The sequence below is a fragment of the Leptosomus discolor genome, chromosome 6 (assembly GCF_034619465.1).
Source record: "Leptosomus discolor isolate bLepDis1 chromosome 6, bLepDis1.hap2, whole genome shotgun sequence".
NCBI classification, from domain to species: Eukaryota; Metazoa; Chordata; class Aves; order Leptosomiformes; family Leptosomidae; genus Leptosomus; species Leptosomus discolor.
This window is the reverse complement of record NC_141396.1, coordinates 16,066,462-16,084,379: the sequence shown is the minus strand read 5'-3', so window position 1 is coordinate 16,084,379 and position 17,918 is coordinate 16,066,462. Positions and strand designations below refer to the sequence as shown.

Below are 17,918 nucleotides of genomic sequence, written 5' to 3'. Positions count from 1 at the left end.
TCCTGCCAAGCCTATGTCCCTGGCAAGAGCTGCATTACTGATTAACAGCCCCCTGCCCACCTTCCCCGCCCCCATCCTGCTCACACTTTTGCCTGCAGCCGCCTCCTTGGACCCTCCCTTGTGCAAAGTCCAGGGCCAGGCAGGAGAGGACAGGGTGGGGGCTTGCCCCAGTGCTCACCCCACTGGCAGCCTCACCGCACCCCACATACCTGGGGTACCGTGGGGGCCTCCCTGGGCTGAGCTACAGAGTGGCACAAGTCACCCAGCACGCAGGCAGGAGCATCCTTCTCCATCTAAGGAAGCAGAGAGGGCACAAGTGGGCTCCAGCCACTGTGCTAAACCCGGAGCACAAGGTTGCTGCAGCTCACCCCAGGCACACCCCCAAAGGACCTCAGGGGCCTGAGCATGATCCAAGTGGCAGCATCAGCTTGGCTGAACCCCCAGCCCTGTGTCACACCCACTGGACACCCCACCCTGGTTTTACTGGCTGCTATTTCCCCTCCCTGCTCTCCTACTAGAGGAGTGGGTGCTGCCTCCATCAAACAAGGGGTCTGGTGGGACTTTGACCAGCCCCCTCCAGCCCCAGGCACTGCAAGGAGAGGGGTCCATCCCCTGCCTGTCCCTTCCCTCCATGCTCCCCCAGCTCTACAGAGCCCAGCCAGGTGGCTGCAGGCTCCCCCACCCCAGGGTGTGCTGAAAGGGTGCCCAACTGTACCTGTCCCAGTGCTGAAGTTGGGGCGCTTCATGCCATCTCAGGGGTCTCAGCCAACACTGCCCAGCTCAGCCCCACTCAGGTGCTGGGGATCCCCGAGCTTGTCCCAGCCCAGCAGCAGCCCAAGGCCGGGCTTTTCTCTGGCTGCCAGCACAAGAGCGGGATGCAGGGCCCTGGCACTGCTGGCTCAGGGCGAGGTGCAGGGAAGCTGCTCAGCAGCAGGCCCAAGCACACTCCCTTGGGGGCTGCCTGGGATCACCCTTCTCCTCCACGAGCTGCAGTGCACTGGGGGGGCCTGGACAGGCATCCTGCATCCCCTCCCTGTCGCTGTGCATCCTTCCTCTGCCAAGTGCCGTCCCGCTGTGGTTGCCTGTAACCTCTCTGCAGTCACACCAACACCTCTCCCTCAGGGGACACCCAGTGATGGGATGTCAGACATCCTTCTCCTTCTGCCAAGCTGGAGCAAAACCAACCAGCGGGCTCGAAGGGGACAGGCAGCCATCACAGCTGTGCCTGCTGCCCTCAGAGCGGGCAGACCCCTGCCTGTGCTCCTGCCAAACCCTTGAGCCCCTTGTACCCCAGCCCACAGCAGGGAGCAGCGGCGGTGAAGGATCTTGCACTGCCCCTCCGTGGCCACCACGGGAGGTGCAGGTGGCCCCAAAACCCAGATGGGTGCCTCGGGGCCGGGGTGCTGCATCCTCGCTCCAGCAGAGCCCAACATGGTCAGAGAGGTCTGCACTGCCTGTTCCTCAGAGGCATTCACTCCATGCCAGGCCATTTGGGGGTTGCCAGACCCCTCAGAGCAGCTCAATGACCCCAGTCCTGCCCCATGTTCCCCAGTCCCAGAGCTGTGCTACCTCTCATGGGGCCAGACCCTAGCACAGAGCCCCCAAGGTCCTAAGGGGGCACAGCCCCAGCCCACGCCTGCCAATGGCCCACGCGAAGGAGGAGACGAGGCAGCGCTGCTGTTTGGGCATCCACATTTATTACACGGCTGGGGCAAGCCTGGGGCTGCCACTTGTCTAGGCCCCTCTGGTCGAAGGCAAATGACCCGTCCTCCTTAAATACTGATTATAAAACAAATTTCTTTTTTTCCTTTTTCTTTTTCTTAAAAACCTCCTTTCTCTCTTTCTCTCTCTCTATACTTTTTTTGTCTTTTGTATTTGAGTATAAAAGTGGGGGCGGGCGCACCGCCTCGCCTGCCGCTACCTCCGCAGGCTGCGCTGTGCCTGCCGCAGCAGCGTGTCGAAGTCCAGGGAGTCAAACTTGCTCTTGACAGGGGCTGGGTCGAAATCCTCCCGGTTTGAGTCTGTAAGACATGGGGAGAGGCTGCCTTGAGCCACAGGGACACTGGCACAGTTCCGGCCATCCCCGCAGCAACTCCTTCCCATCTCACTTCACGTGTCAACCTCTAGACCCAGAGCTGAGCTGATGGAGGACCAGACCTGGCCTCCATCACAGCACTGGAGAGACGAGGAGCCCCAATCCAACCTCCCCTCGGGGCAGGACTATCCTTGGACACGGCCCTGCCCAGCCAAGCCTGTCTGACACCAAGGATGGCGACCCCTACACCTCTGGGAAAGAGAGAGGACCCAGGGTGCCACCCTCCAACCTGGAGGCTGTGCGACTCACCCAAGTCAGCGTAGTTCCTCCTGCAGAACTGCCGGCGGCCGCCGAAGCAAAGATCGAAGGGCTGCTCATCCGGGCGCCGCAGCTTGTGCCCGCTCTCAATGGCGGCAAAGGCCTCCTCGGCGTAGCGGTAGGTGACAAAGCCATAGTTGTCCCTGGAGCCAGAGAAGAAGAAGGGAGATCAGCAGCAGTGCAGTATGTTTGTCTGCCCTCGGTCTGTGCCATCCCCTCGAGGAATGGGAAAAGGGCCAAGAGGAGCCATCCCTGGGAAGGGGCTGCCCCATGTCCCAGCAGATCTTACCCCTCGGAGCGGAAGTGCAGGGTGCACTCCTCGATGTCCCCAAACACAGAGAAGCGGTGCCGCAGCTCCGACCGTGTCATCCTGCTGGGGATCTTGCCGATAAACACAACTCGCCGCTCCTCCTGTGAGCGGGGAGGCACCACCTCATGAGACGGGAACAGAGGGACTCGGCATCTCCAAGCTTCCCCCGTGAGCAGGACCTCTCGCACAGAGCACCCTCCCTGCATCACCACCCATCATGCCATGCCCTGGCCAGAACCTCCCAGCAATGCTGCCTGCAAGGCTGCAACCCCACGGCTTTCTGAAGTGATGGAGGGGCTGGGGACCCCAAATCTCCAGTCCCAGCTTCCCAGCCCTCCAGCACTCACTATTGCACGTTCCTTCTGGAGGATCCTCTGCCTTTGGTAGTGATCCTGTGCGTCGTAACTGTATCTGGCAGGGCAGAAACCGGACATGTGAGCTACAGGATCATGGGGGGGCCAGAAGAGAGTGATTCCCGACACAAGGGAGATACTGAAGGAGTGAGTCCGCCCCTGCCCAGGACACAGGAGGCCGGGAGATGGATTGGGGGAAGCTCACACCCCTGCAGGGTGGTCACGCTCACCTTCTCCGCCTGTTACTCCTCCTGCGGGGCGAGGGGGAGCGGGAGCGGGACTGGCTGCGGGACGTGGACCTGGATGAGTAGGAGGACGTTGATGATGAGGATGAGGACCTCTCCCGGGACCTGCCACATGACCCACAGCTGGAGCGGGAGGAGGAGCTGTGGGAACATCTTGAGCGGTACCTGGGGGAAGGAGAGATGCAGCTCAGTGCCGAGGCCTTGCTGTGCCCAGCACCACGAGGCTCTGGAAAAGACCTCCATTTTCCCCAAGGTACCCAGCACCCCACTGAGACAGGACCCATACCCAGGCTGAGAGGGGCATGGAAACCTCTGCCCAAGTTTTCCAGGGCAGTAATGTCACTAGAGAGATGTTGCTCCACTTGGCTCCAAACACCACAGCAGAAAGGAAGCACGCTCACAACAGGCACAGCCTCTGAAGAGCAACAAATAGTCACGGGGGGAACATGCTCACGTGGCTGCGACTGGGCAAGGGCCCAGGAGAGGCCAGGGCTGCCGTGCTGAGCCCCACATAGTGCACAGGATGACACTGGAGCCACCACATCCATGTTGCACTCAACAGCCATGCAAATGGACACCATATGTGCCTCCAACCACACCAAGGGCTGCGTCATGCACTGAGACAGGGCTGGGCTTCCATGCCCACAGCCTTCTGCCCTCAAGAGCTTCCCTGGCTGGGCCAGGCAAAGCTTAAGGGTCCCTCTGGGACCAAGCTGTGCTGCCTCCAGCTAGCAGCAGGATCTGTCTCTAAACATGCTGCCCATGGGTGGCCCCCAAACCCAGGCCCTGAGAGGGCTGTGCTGCCTGGTACTGCCACATATTCTGGAGAACAGCAGGTCAGGATGGCACAGTCCATGCGGACATTTCCCAGCACAGGGCTAGCTGCATTTGCTGGAAAGCCAAGCCAGACACAGCAAGTCTCTGAGCTGCACATCCCTGGGACAGGGCACTATATATATATACTTTCCAGCTCCAGCCTCCACACCTATTGGCCACCGATGGAGGGGCCTCAGTTGGACAAGCTCTTTGTGCCCCATGACTTGGGATGTTTCCAGAACGGGTGGAACACCCAGGGAAGGGTGAATGAGGCATTCCTCACCAGCTCCAGTACTTCCCACCCCAGCTGGGACAGGCTGCGCATCACTCAGGTGCACAAGGACTCCAAAACAAATGCGTCCCGCAGAGACCAAGCCGCCCCACTTTCCTATGCAGCCACCTCCATAGAGAGTGTGGGGAGCCTCTGAGGCAGCCAAGGCAGATGGGTTTTTCTCTGCTTGCCTCCAGCAGCTTCCTGGAGGGCTCCATTGTGGCTCCTCTCATTTCTACTTCAAGGGCCGCACCAGCCCCACAGCACAAACACCAACACCTGCAATAATACCCCAGAAAAACCATCCAAAAGCCAAGGTGCAGCCAAAGACTCGTGCCATGGCATTCCATGAGGAGTAAGGAAGCCTGGCTCAGTGATGGCTTTGCAGGCACACCTGCCCAGATGTGGTTCAGCCAGACACCCACTGGCAGGGTGCTGCAGCAGCTCCCCCGTCTCTGCAGCCAGGCACCCCTTCAGAAGGCCCACAAGGACAAAAAGATCAAATACAGCCATTAAGTAGGTCCATAAAGAGGGGTCTGAGCACCGTTGTAAGAGACCAGCCACCAAACAATTGCCCAAAGAGCAAGCAGACAGATGCTCCACTACTTACCTTCGCCACCGCTTGGACGGTGGGGAGAACGACCGTGACCGGGATCGGGAGGATGAGGATGAAGATGAAGATGAGGACTCACTAGCTCCGTCTGAACTGGAGCTGAAAGAGCGGCTGGCACGGCTCCGGCCAGCCCTCCAACTGCCGGCAGAGGGGCTGGGTGAGTCCCGGGGTCTCCGGTAGCAGCGCAGGGATCTCTTGGCAGCAGCATGGCTGGGCTGGGCACTGGGAGTCCGCATCTCCTGGTCCCGGCAGGGGGATGCAGCTGGAGACAGGAGCACCGAGGTGGGGGGGCTGCTGCACCCGGCGGTGGCCTTGTTGGGGACGCTAGTCCGATAATCCAGGGGGGCTAAGCAGGCCGTCCCCAGGGGCTCCTGGCTGGGCCCCACAGTGGTGGTGGTGGGGGCTGGTGGGGTGGGCTTGGGCTGGTCCAGCGTCCGATTGGTTAAGGAGGAGATGGGTTTGATAGTGATGTCCCGGTGGTGTTTGACGTTCCAGCGGGAGCCGCCCTCGGCAGGGGGCTGTGGGCCAGGACTGCCGTTGCTCTCCGGCCGCGCCGCACCCAGGATGCAGTAGTCGTGGTCTCCCGAGCAGACGTGGCTGGGGCCCGAGCTGGCAGGGGTCGACACCAGGCTCTTCCCCTGGGGCTTGCTTGGGGCCAGCGGCTTGGCTTTCATCGGCTTGGCTGTCTTCTGGGGCCCTTCCTGGGGCACAGACCCAGGTGACTGGGCCTTGGGGAGCAGCGAGACAGCAGGCAATGGCTTCCAGAGCTGGTGGGGGGGCGTCGCTGGGGGGGTGAGGCCTGTGAGAGCACCGGACAGCTTTCAAGAGTAGCCCCTTGCCGCAACCCACCAGGCTGGGGCTCCCTCCCAGCCCAGCTCCCCTCAAGCCCTGGGGTCTCCCCCAGCCCCATGATAGCCCTTGCCGAGACTCAGTGGGCTCCCCTGCCTTGCCGCAGGCTTTACCTGCCACATTGGCCAGCTCAGAGGCCTGCAGGCTGTCCGGGGGCTTCTTGTCCTGCTGGGTCTCAGGCCTGAGAAGCGGAAAGAAGCGTTGTCAAATGCGGCAGCCAAAGCCCAACCCCAGTCCCCGTGCCTGGGGCACCCACCTGAGCTGCCCCACCAGCTGAGCCAGGGGGACAGAGGATCTGAGAGCTGCGAGGATAGAACTTGCACAGCCAAGTCATGCCCACCACCGCTTCCCCCAGCGCCAGCTCTGGCGCCCAGCCCAGCAAGCTCAGTCCCTCCTGGTGTCTGGTGGACACAGTCCCCAGTGCAGCTCAGACCCTGTCAGGACTGAGAGCTGCCCCACGCCTACGCCGAAAGCAGGGCTCAGCCCTCTGCTGGCCTCCACGCTGGGGCACCAGTCGCGAAGGTCTTGGTACTCACCCGGAGCTCCCCACTGGCCGCCTGTCCTCAGGGGGCTGCACGGGAGCCTCCTCCTTCTTGGCTGAAAAGAGAGTGGGTGGGTGAGTGTGATGAGAGGCTGGGGCTGGTGGGCAGGGGACAGACCCTGCATACAGAGGGACACACAGAGCACCCTGGGTGCAGCTGGGGAGAGGTTTCACAGCACCCCAAACCCAGCTCCCTGCAGGGAGGAGCTGCACATCCCCTTTCCTTCCCAGGCTCTTCTTCACCCCCTTTGCTGCCCTGGGGACCCTTGGCTGCTTTCAGAGGCCAAGAAGGAGATGGGGGCAGAGACACCCCCGGGACAAGGCACCCAGGCAGGGTATCACCAGCCCACAGGCAGCAGCATCTTGGCGCCCCACCCCACCACAGGAAGCCCAAGCAGGCCAGCATGGGACAGAGGGAGCCCTGCGGGGGACAGCACGACACATCCCCACCTTCAGACTTCTCGAACTGCTCCAGCAGGCTGGACAGGTCGGTGGCTTCAATTCCTGGGCCAGGGAGAGAGCACGGCAAGTCAGGTGAGCCAAAACCCTCCTGGCACCACAGGGATGCACCCCAGCCCCAACCTCCCCCTGCATCAGCCTCCCTGGGTGACTGGGCAAGCGCTGGGGAGGAAAACCGGTGGCAGAGCCTACAGCAGCTCTAAGTCTCACACAGTGAGGACAGGAGCACCCGGCTCTGCAGCCCCAGGAGGGACCAGTTTGGGCACAGACAGCCCAGACCATTCACTGGAGGCAATGCCCTGGCAGAGCACTGGGAAGAGGCTGCAAGCCCACAGGCGCAGCTTTGCCACCCTCGCTCCCAGAAGTGCCAGGAACCGGTCCCGCTACCCGGGCTGCCGGCAGCACCGCAGCCTCAGTGGCTGACAACACTCAACCCAGCACGCCGCAGCCCTCCCACTCACCGATCTCGCTGATGAAGGCTTGCACGATGTCCTTGCTGCTGTCATTGGGCTGCACGGAGCTCAGGAGGGGCTGGTGCCTCCATGGCCGTGCGATGGGTGCCTTGCTGGGCAGGCTGCTCTCTCGACGCACTTTTGGTGGTGGTGCTGCAGCCTGGGAGGTGGATTTTTGGCCGGGTGGCTCCTGCCCAGTGGCTGCTTTGGGCTCCAGCAGGGCTTCCTCCGCTGCCCCCTTGCCTGGCCCTGCAGCCTCCTCCATGGGGCGGGTGCCAGGGGACACCTCTGCAGGGCAATGGATGGCAGCGTGGGGTTCCTGTGGGAGCTGGGTTGGGGTTGCAGCCTGGGGCTCCTCCAGAGGCTGTGTGGGGGCAGCCTGGGGGGCTGCCGTGTGTTGGGCTGGCACTGCAGGAGGGCCCCTGCCAGGCTGGGCAGCAGCAGCTGATGGGGCTGCCAGGGGCTGGGCAGAGGCTGGGGCTGGAGGGGCCTTGGGGAGAGAGCTCTCCCCTGCCAGCCGTGCCTGCCTCCTGGGGTCTGACACCCTGCTGGCTGCCGGCCTGCCTGAGCCACCTGCAGCCCCCATCTCGCTGGTGAGGGCAGCGGGCGGCTGGGCAGGGAAGGCCAGCGGCTCCGGGCAGCTGAGCACAGGGGTGGCAGGAGGCTGCCCATGCAGGAGGGCCATGCTGGGGTGGCCGCCAGCTGGGAAGGCGGCAGCGCCCTGCAGTGCTGCTCCGGGGTCCCCGTATGCCAACGGAGGCACCGGTGGTGGCATGGGGATTCCAGGCCAGTAGGATGGCGGTGCCCACCCTACCGGGGCATAGGGGCTGCCAGGGCCAAACGGAGGCGGGGGCGGCACAGCTGGCGGGGGCCAGGCCATGGCTGGAGGCGGGAGGCCAGGCACCATGTGAAAAGTGCTGGAGGAGCCGGCACTGGGCGGTGGGGGCAAACCATGGCAGCCCACAGGCTGCGGGCTGAAGCAGGGCCAGGAAGGCACTGGTGGGTAAAGGGCATAAGCACCGGCAGAGGCTGGTGGCATCCCGGCGGGGGCTGCCCCAGCAGCTGGGGGCACGTTTGGTGCGACAAAAGGCATTGGTGTTGATGGGGGTGGTGGAGCTGTGGCAGGCGCTGGAGCCGCGGCAGGTGCCAGTGCCGGAGCCAGAGTGGGGGGAACTTTGCCGGCAGAAGGGACAGCAGCAGGGCTGGTGGGTTTCTCCAGGCTCTTCTGAGTGCTGTCCGCCTCGGTGGCAGGGCGCATGGGTGACACCAGGCAGGGGATCTCTGCCAGCTCTGTTGGAGGGTCAGGGACGCTGGGCCACTTGCTGGCTGCTTGTTTCTCGCCATCCTTCCTGCTGCCTGGGCTGGGCTGGCGGTGCAGCATGCGGATGCGGTATTCCCGCAGGCTCAGGGCCTTGGGCTTGGCTTCCCTGGGCAGACCCTCGCTTGGCTCCGCTGCTGGCAAGCTCGGGGGGGGCTCCAGCCCCACGCCTTGGTCCGGGAGTGGAGAGGCAGCCTCCAAGGCCCCACTGCCCTGTCCAGCAGCCAGCTGTGCGCCTCCCCCGCCCTCAGCCTGGTCTGCCGGGTTGGGACATGCAGCTGCTGGCTGCTCCTCCACACTCAATGTGGTCTTCTCCAGAGGCACCACAGTCTCAGCCTTCTCCAGGGCCACGCTCACCGTTTCTGGCACCAGCTCCTTCTGCAGCTCCTGCTGCGCTTTCTCGAGCGGGCAGGCCCCCGCCGTGCTCTGAGGTGTACTCCGGGGCCTGCCCCGGGGCCGTGGCGCCCGCTCAGCACACAGCTCCATCTGCCCCTCCTTTCGGGCTTGCTCCAGCTGCCGCTCCAGGAAGTCCGAGACCTGGACAGAGGGACACGCTGCCCGTCGCCGGCCGGTGGCTGGCTGGCTCGGGGGCTGCCCGGAGCCGGCCGAGCGGAGCCGGTGGGCCACACAGTCCCTGCCTGGCCTGGCCTGCTCGCTTTGGTCCTCTTCTGCTTTCTTTTTCCGACTCTTCCTCGCTCTCTCACGGCCACGTCCCTTCTCAGAGCCTTCGCGTTTGTCACCCACCGGGGCCTCCGTGCTGCGCTGGGAGCTGCTGTCAGGGCTGCAGGCTCCGGGTGCTGCTGTCTCCGGTGGGGAGGTGCTCTCCGGGGTAGTGCACGAGGGTTCCTTCCCAGGCAGTTTCTCCTCCTTCTCTTCCTCCATCCCATTTTTCTGGGCCGGAACTCCTGGCAGCTCCTCTCGGTTCTCTGAGATTGACTCCCCAGTACCCTCCTCTGCTCCCAGGAGCTGGGGCTGCAGGTCAGGGAAGCTGGGAGCCAAAGGCTGCAGGACCACAGGGATCTCCACGCTCTCCCCCTCGCCAGGCACAATTTCCAGCAAGACGGGACCACTCAGGAGCTCCTTGGCCACAGGCTCGGTCTCGGGGTCCAGGCACACAGTGAAGGTGGGCAGGCAGTACGGGTGCATGGACTTCACCAGCTCGCTCAGGGACACGTCGCCTGTGTTGATGATGCAGGGGTCTTCGCGCTCCTCCAGCGCCGCGCCAGCCCTGCTCACACAAAACTCCCCAGCCTCCATGCTGCTATCAAGCTCCGGGCTTAAGGCAGCCTCCTCCTCCTCTTCCTCTCCATCGCTGCGCTGTGGCAGGGGCTGCTCTCGGGCCCGGTGCCTGCTCATCTTCCTCTCCACTCTCGGGGTGCTGCAGACTTGCTTCTTTGGCAGTGCCAGGTCCTCGACACAGTGAGCAGCACAGTCCCAAGCCAGGTCTGTATCAGTCTGAGAAGGGGAACCAGAGTGAGTGTCAGCTCCTGGGCTTTCACTGGAGCGCCCCCAGGCACAGCCAACTGTCTGCCACAACCCTACAGCAAAGCCTCTGGGCAGACAAAATGCTGGAACACGTTCGACCCTCCCAGTAAGACACAACAGGGCTGGAAAGCCGCACCCCTACGGGGGCATCCACAGCACCCCCAGTCCCACAGAGACCACCAGCTGGGCCAGGCCCTGCCCTCACTGCCACCAGTGCCCTGCAAAAGCATCGCTTCTGGGAGAGGACGCTGTGCCAGGTGGGAAGGCAGGGGTCAAACAGCAGGGACACAGTTATCCCACCACCACCTCAACACTGCTCCTTCAGCTTCTCCTGCTCAGCTGCTCACCTTCCCAGCCACAGAGATGCTGCTGCTGCGAGGCCTGAGAGCCTTGGGCTGCTCCGAGGCAGCGCTCTCGCACTCCAGTGAGGGACGGGATAAGCTGAGAAACTTCTGAAACTGAAGAGAAGACGGAGAGAAGATAAAGCAGCCACAGGTTTCTACTGCTGAAGGGGACAGGCCACCCCCGGCCCCACAGCAGCCATGCATCACCCCACAAAGCCCAGGAGCAAACTCAGCCCTGTTTCACCCGTGGCACGCACAGCCCCAGCTGGTCGAGCAGAAGGGGACGTGCTGCTCCTCAAAGCCTCTGGCACATCTCTGCCTCTACACCAAGACCCAAGGTGAAGGCATGGCCCCCCAGGCCCACACCAGAGCCTTGGGGGTGTCTAGGGCTGGCTCAGCCCTTCTCTCACATTGCTGGTCAGAGGGACCATCCCAGGGTGCTGCGGACCAGGATCCTACCACCTCAGGGCACTCTCGTGTCAGGACCTGGCAGAGCCCGGCCTGAGCATCTTCCCACCTGTTCTGGGGTCAGGCTGGCTCTGCCCCGCAACTCACCGAGGGATTCTCCCGCTCCCGAGGCGAGGTCAGCAGCTCTGCATCCATGATGGTGTCGAAGGGGGACAGGGTCTCGTCATCTGTGCTGTCCAGGATCTCAGTGATGGCAGTCAGCAGGGACAGCTCGTTCTGCGCATCCAGGCAGGCCTTGCTTTGCTGCAAGGACCGGGGCAGTCTCAGAGGATGGTGGGGCACAGCCATGGGACCCGGCCATGGGGGACACCGCCACCACCCCCACCCATGCTACAGCCAGAGCCAGCCTGGACACCGCTTCCCACACCCGTGTATGGGCTCCCACCTCGCTCAGAGAGAGGTCCTCGATGATGGAGATCACAGAGGAGTCAAGATAGTTCTGCATCGTCCCCAGGATCTCTTCAGCCTCCAAGATGGTTTCTGCATCCAGTGACGTTAAGTTCAGGTCATCCTCCTCGAGGGAAAAGCACTGTCGAGGAGCACAGGGAGCCAGGTAAAAACTTTGCACAGCACCACTGCCAGCGCTGATCTCCTCCGCAGCGCCCGTGGCTTCCCGACAGCCTGCGCTGCCGACAGGGGTGAGCTCACTGCCGCTCCCCTAAACACGTAGGGGAGGCAGGTGGGACACGGCTGCGCTGCAGGTCAGAGGATGGCACAGGGGACCTTTCCCCCTTGCTTTTTGGGAGAGGTTCGGGCCAGCCAGTCCACCCCACTGCACAAAGCCCTGTGCCACTTTCAGCCTGAGACCCTTCCGATTACCAGGGATGCCTCCATGCCAAAAACTCCCGCCCCATTCGCTCCGCAGCTGAGTGACTGGGAATAGGAATGGCTGAACCCTCAGCAACTCCCGGGCTCTGCCCAACACCACGCATTGCTCGTGCTGGACAGGGAGGGGAGGCAGGCTCCCCCCACCCCACAGACTGTCACGCGCTCCTCCAACTCTGGCTGTCGGCGCTTCACATAAGCCCAAAACCATTACGAAATTCATAACAAAAGCGCCGAAGTCAGCAACAGGGATGCAGCCAGCTACCACTGCTGGGGCCCTACCCCGACACCTCTGCTGCAGGCTACAAGAGGACACGAGCTGTGCTTGCAAACCAGGACCAAACTGGCTTTGTTGCTCTTCTTCCTTCAAATTCCCAGCCCCATGTCCTTTTCCAGTATCCCAGCCAGCTCCAGGGATGTTTGGGTAACACCAGATAACTTCAGAGAGGTCTTCACACCACGCTCCACGGTGCCACACAGCCCAGCGCTGCGGGGCTCACCCAGGAAAAGTGAGATGCTGGGCGAGGGCAGGGGCTGCAGCCCCCGGCTGAGGCAGAGCCACCAGACATGCAGCCTCTGCCAGGAGCGGAGCAGCAGCGCAGGCGTGTTGTCTGCACGAGACAGGACACGAATTCCTGTTTGCAAATGGGCTTAGGCAGAGATAACGCAGGCAGGGAAGATAAGGGCACCAAGGATGGAGCCCTGGGAGAGAACACATCCTTCCCAAAGCTGGCGGGGAACAGGAGGCAGTGAGCTGTCCTCCCCCTGGAGCAGCACGGGGAGAAACTGGCTGAACCTTGGGGGATGTGCATCTGATGCGGCTCACCAGTGTTTCACGTAGTACGGCAGCTTGAACAAGCCTCATCCCACATGGGACAAACCCCCCCCTCATCCCTGTGCAAGACCTGCCTGTACTTTGAAATCCTCTTCTGGCAAGAGGGAAATCGCACCGGAAGGACAGCAGGTGTGTCACTAAACAGGTGTTCCCTAAAATACGGCAGCGCCAAAGCCATATGCCCAAATCCTCGGTCTCTGGGGCTCTTCAGAGACTTGCCCCCATCAGACAGAGCAGGCATCTCTGGCCACAGCACAGCCAGGAGCCCCGTGTGACCCCGGAGCACAGGCATCCCAGGACTAGGCTGGGAATCAAAGCCAGGACCCCCACAGCAATGCCCCGCATCCCCCCGCCCCAAATCCCCCCAGGCCTGTTACTGCACGCCGACAGGGCAGCCCCGAAGAGCAGGAGCCTGCCGTGGTTTGGGGCTCGGCAGGTGGCTCGGCAGCCCCGGCCACCCTCTCCCAGGGCTCTCCACCTGGAAGCGGAGCCCGCCGGTGACACCAGGACACTGCTCCACCCCGCCGTGCGGATCAGGCTGTGGAGCAGTTTCACCGCTCAGCATCATCAGCCGCCTCCCTCGGCCGGCGCTGGCTGCCGGTCAGAGCCCGGCGCAGAGCCTCGCTGGCAGCCGTCTGCGGCGCAGCCTGGCTGCGGTTCCCAGCCAATCCTCCTGGAGATACTGGGAGGAGCGGGGAAGCACATCCAGGCTCACACACCCAGCACTGCCAAGCGCCGGCGTGCAGCCCTGAGTCAGCGGTGACCGGTGAGCAGAGGCGCCCGGGCCACCGGAGGAGCCAGCAGGAGGGATCTCACAGAGCATCACCGGCCAAGGGACGTGGGGCCAGGTCACCCTGCCTGCTGACAGCAAGGGGGTGCGGGGGATGCCCCCGCAGTTGCATGGCCCGACCCATCTGGCCACAGGGCCGGCTCTCCCCAAAGGCAGCGTCTAATAAGAGGTTTCCAGCCGTGACTGGCACTGGACGTTTGGAAGGAGGGAAGTAAAATCCTCCCACTCAAACGGCCTCTTCCCGCGGCTCCCGCCCGCAGCCCAGGAGGGAGGGCGAGCGGGCGATCTCCCAAGCCCTCCTCAACTCCTTTGACTCAGCGCCTTGCAAGAAGGAGTCCCACAGCCGTGAGTCACCGGCGAACGAGGCTGCGTTCCCCCAGGACTCCCTTTGATCCACCTGGGGCCGGGCACCTCCTTCAGCCCTCGACGCTTGGGCTACGAACCAGCCCAGCCTGCTCCCGCATCCCTGCCCCTCTCCTCCCTGCCGGAGGCCCCTGTCCCCGCTAGCTCATGGGGGACACCCTCCGCACCCTCCCAGCTCCTCGTGTTTGCTTTACGCTCAGCGGGGAAGAGGCTGCGGGTCACAGGGATGTTCAAGGACAGGCTTGGTCTCAGGCCGCACTGTGCCTGAGCAGCCGGCGCTGGCGCAGAGAAGGGAGGATGCCCACAGCCCCGGAGCGAGCTTTGGGCACACGGAGAGACGGGATTCGAGCCAACAGCTGGAGACAGAGACGGCCTGAGCGCAGCCACCAGCGCCTGCGGCACCCAGCCAGAGCAGGGGACGCTGCGCTCGCTGCTGTGGTACTCAGGAGGCACGACCGAGGCCTCCGCGGGTACCGTCCGAGCCGCGCTAGTGACGTGTGTGCCCAGTACACCGTGCCGGGGCTACGCCCCAAGCAGAGGGCATCCATCCTCCCTGCACCGGCTGCCAAGGCAGCTCTCACCTGGCTGGAGCTGCCCACCGAGGCGAAGGGCGAGCCCGGGAAATCGGGGGAGCTCCAGCCAGGCCGCCCGGCACCGGCAGAGGATGCTCCGTGGAGTCCTCGGCTGCTTTTGGGAAGCGCCAGGTGGGAACACGCTTCTCTTCCCCAAACGAAGGCTGCTCCCTCTGTGTCAGGGAGAGGCAAGACGGGCTCGGTGTCCCCCTGCCCGGGCTCGGGGCAGGGGGTCTCCTCCGCAGCCCCCGGGGCAGCCCCCCAGCCGGGCAGGACCACCCTGGAAGGGGCAGAAGCGTGAGGCTTCCCAAAATCCCAAAAATGCACAGCAGAGGTGCCCCCAGGTCCCATCCAGGGGTGCTGCATCCCCGCATTCCCCACCCAGATGGCAGCGCACCCACACCCAGCGCCCCGGCCCAGCACCGGCAGGGTCCCACCGGGGCCGGTGACACCGGCGGCGGCAGGGACGCTGCGCACAACCGGCAGCACCGCGCCCCAGACCCTCCCCGGAGCGAGAGACGCTTCCCTCGGGATAAACCCCCACTTCTCCCGGGATAAGCCACCGGTACAGCTCGGGGAAGCTTCCCCCGTTCCGTGCAGCACCCCGCGGCCTCCACCGGGAGCTCCGGCCACCAAAACCTGCGGGTGTCAGTGCCCCAAACCGCGCCCCCCCACACACCCCCCGCGGCAGCAGGTGGCGGGGGGCGGCGCCGGGATGGAGGGACCCCGGAGAGGGACCCGGCCGGTGCCCCCCCGGCCCCCCGCTCCCCAGGGGCTGGGTGTCACCTCCCGCGGGAAGCACCGAGACCCCCACCTCGGCGGGTCTCGGGGCCGTGCCGCGGCCCCCCCCCTCCGCGCCGGTGCCGCCGCCACCACCCCACCTCGTCGGGAGAGCACCGGGCACCCCGCTCAGCCTGCGGAAGGGGCGCCCCACGGCCCACACAGGGTCCCCCGCCCGCCACCGGCGCGGCAGGCCCGCTCCCGGCACACGTGGTGCCGCCACCGCGGGAGCCGCCCCGGCCTCCACGTGTCACGGCGCGGCCCGCCGCCCCCCGCCGCCGCCTACCTGCAACGGGCTGCCGGCGCGGAGGGGCGGCTCCCGCGGGGCTCCGCCGCCCGCCAGCCCCCGTGGAGCGGCCCCGGCCGCGGCGCCGCCGATCCCGGCCCCGGCCGCGGCGGGCACCGCTCCGCCCCGCAGCGCCGCCATCTTGGCGCCTCCGCTCCCAGCGCGGCCACTGCCGGGCGCGGCACGTGACCGCCGCCCACCCCGCACTACAGCTCCCAGCGGCCACAGCGCCGCCCCGCCCTGCCCCGCGCGGGGTGCGCCGGGAACGCACCCCTTCGCCGCCGGCGGCGAGCCGAACGGCGGACGCCGGCCTGCGGGGGCGCACGGCAGCGGGGGGCGGGTGGCCATCTTGAGAGCGGGCAGGACCCTGTGCTTCGCCGCCATCTTTGCAGCGGGCGAGGGCGAGGAGGGTCGGCCCCGCCCTACGGCGCGGGGTGGGCGGGGCGGAGCGGGTGTCACTGGCGGGAAGCGCCCAATCGGGGCGGGGCCGCCGCGCGTTTTCCCGCGGCGCCGACGGGGCCCGCCCCGCTGCCGGCTCTGCCGCACACGTGGGCGCGGCGGCCTCCGGCGTCCCGGGGGGCTGGCGGCGCCCCCCCCCCCCCCCCCCCCCCCCCCGTGTCCCCTGGGCTGCCGGCAAGCGCGGGCAGCGCTGGCGCAGCAGCAGCAGCGCCCGGCCGGGGCTCGGTGTCTCCCCTGCGCCGGGAGGTGCCTTTGCAGCAGCGCGGATGGGGCTTCATTGAGCCAGACCCCGGCGTGGGGTTGATGGGGGTGACACGCACGTGTGGCGGGCAAAGGGGCACCAAAAAAAAAAAAAAAAACAAAAACCAAAAACAACTTATCCGGCGTGAAAGGCAGGATGGGGACCGTGAGCTGCCCTGGCACGCCGTGGGGCAGGACTGGGTGCCGAGTATCAGCCCGCACTTGGGCTTGTGCAGCTCTCCAGAGCTGACATGCAGAAAGTTGTCGGGAAGGTGCAAGGGATGGGAGGAAACCAAACTCGGCTCACTTGACACAGCTGTTGTCCAGCCCAGCTCCCCCAGGAGGGCCAAGGGGTGCTGGTGTGTGCATGGCTCTTGGCCTGGCTCCCTTCTGGTGACCCTGCTCGGTAAGCCCAGAGTCCCTTTGGGTGTTGTCACCTCCTGTGGCTCTTCTGGCTTCCAGACAGCAGGATCGTCTCATGGGGTGCAGGGCTGTGCTCACGGCAGCACAAGTGCAGTACGGACATGCTGGTAGGAGCTCTGCGGTGCAGGATTTGCCTGGCAGGGGCTAATTGTCCTCGCCCCTACATCAGTCCCTGGGGGCACAGACCTGCCCAGGCCAGATTCCCTTGGGGATCCACAGGACAGAGCTGCTTTGTTCAGCCTTGCGTGCCTGGTTGCTGAGCCGGGTCGTGTCTGACACACGGAGCCTTGCTGCTCCTTCCACCCCTGCCACAAGGGACTTTCATCTGCAATCGCTTGTCCCACGTCACCTCCTGCCTCTTAAGGGCTGCTCCTCCCTAGCAACACACAGGCTTTCGTCTAGGGGAGCAGATCCCCTCCTCCTCCAACAAGCCTGTAGCACCTTCCAAACCTCCCACTGGCATGCTTCTCTGGCCAAGCAGCAGCCAGGCAGCTGGGCCCTCCTCCAGGGCTGTGGGCCCATGAGCACTGGAAAGCACCCACTGGGTCGTGCTCACATGTTGGTAAGGTGGGATGCGAGCGCACCCTTGGGGTGCCGGCTGCGGGAGGTTGCGTGGGTTGTGACAACAGGCTCCTCTGGCCAGCACTTGCCCCTGGCACTGCAGAGGGAGCAGGGAAGCCTGGGCAAGCGCTCTGGGCTCCATCTGCCACCCAGGAGTGGTTGCCACCGTGAAAGACCCTTTGCTTCTCCCAAGCTCAATGTGTCTAAAGTAAGGAACGAGTCACTTTGGAAAAGCCCGTGTCTCTCCACTGGCCCCAAGAGAAGCCAGCCATGATCCAGGGACCTGCTGACAGGGACGCAGAGCAATGTTGCCCTCAGAGCCCCGCAGCTTTCCTCCTCTCCCTCAGGTGCACCCTGGGCGTGCGGTGACCTGCCCAATCACTCTGTCCCTGTGTGTGGCAGGACGCTGTGGCACTGTGAAGCTGATCCCTCATGGAGCAAGCCTAGCTTGATGCTGGTCCTGCATGTGGGGTCCCTGGGGTGCCATCAGAGGGAAACCCATATGCAGGTACCTCCCTCCCCCAGGATGACCCACGGCAGGGGCACTCTCCTGGCACAGGGGCAGCACCAGGCACTCCTGTTTGTTCACAAGGAAAAACAAACAACAGGCAGAAAGGAAAATGCGCGTACTGCATCCCAGCTCTGCAGCTCCCCTCCCTCCACACGCGGTGACGGCTGACGTCCCTGGCCAGGCACAGCCTGCTAACAGCCCATCCTGATGCTGCCCAGTGCCACCCAGGCTCAGCCTGTGCAGCACCCAGAGCCGACAGCTTGCTCGGGGCTAGTGGGAGCAGCCTGTAAAGGAGAGCTCAAACCCATGTGATGCTTAAAGGACACTCAGTGAAGAGGAATGTGAGAGCCACCCGGGCAGGAGCAGATTGGCTGACGTCGGGCCCTTCTGCAGGGA

The 17,918-nt window shown here is 64.5% G+C and overlaps 1 protein-coding gene across 1 annotated transcript; it reads right to left on the bottom strand.

The window, feature by feature from the left end:
• Positions 1 to 1,836: 1,836 nt before the first annotated feature.
• PPRC1 (PPARG related coactivator 1) lies at positions 1,837 to 15,469 on the bottom strand. The gene is made up of 14 exons (XM_086466590.1): positions 15,329 to 15,469; positions 11,263 to 11,406; positions 10,965 to 11,120; positions 10,413 to 10,523; positions 7,272 to 10,035; positions 6,802 to 6,855; positions 6,347 to 6,407; positions 5,924 to 5,991; positions 4,959 to 5,760; positions 3,247 to 3,426; positions 3,011 to 3,074; positions 2,643 to 2,764; positions 2,345 to 2,496; positions 1,837 to 2,021 (listed from the first exon to the last, which is right to left on the bottom strand). Exons 1-14 carry the CDS (start codon positions 15,467 to 15,469, stop codon positions 1,918 to 1,920), a joined length of 4,923 nt encoding a protein of 1,640 aa, XP_086322716.1. The 3' UTR covers positions 1,837 to 1,917.
• Between the last annotated feature and the right edge of the window lie 2,449 nt (positions 15,470 to 17,918).

Coding starts and splice junctions, on each gene's coding strand:
- PPRC1 (XM_086466590.1), bottom strand. CDS start 15,469: ATGGCGGCGCTGCGGGGCGGAGCGGTGCCCGCCGCGGCCGGGGCCGGG. Junction 2,497..2,642: donor CTGCACTTCCGCTCCGAGGG/GTAAGATCTGCT, acceptor CTCTGGCTCCAG/GGACAACTATGGCTTTGTCA. Junction 2,022..2,344: donor GAGGAACTACGCTGACTTGG/GTGAGTCGCACA, acceptor CATGTCTTACAG/ACTCAAACCGGGAGGATTTC.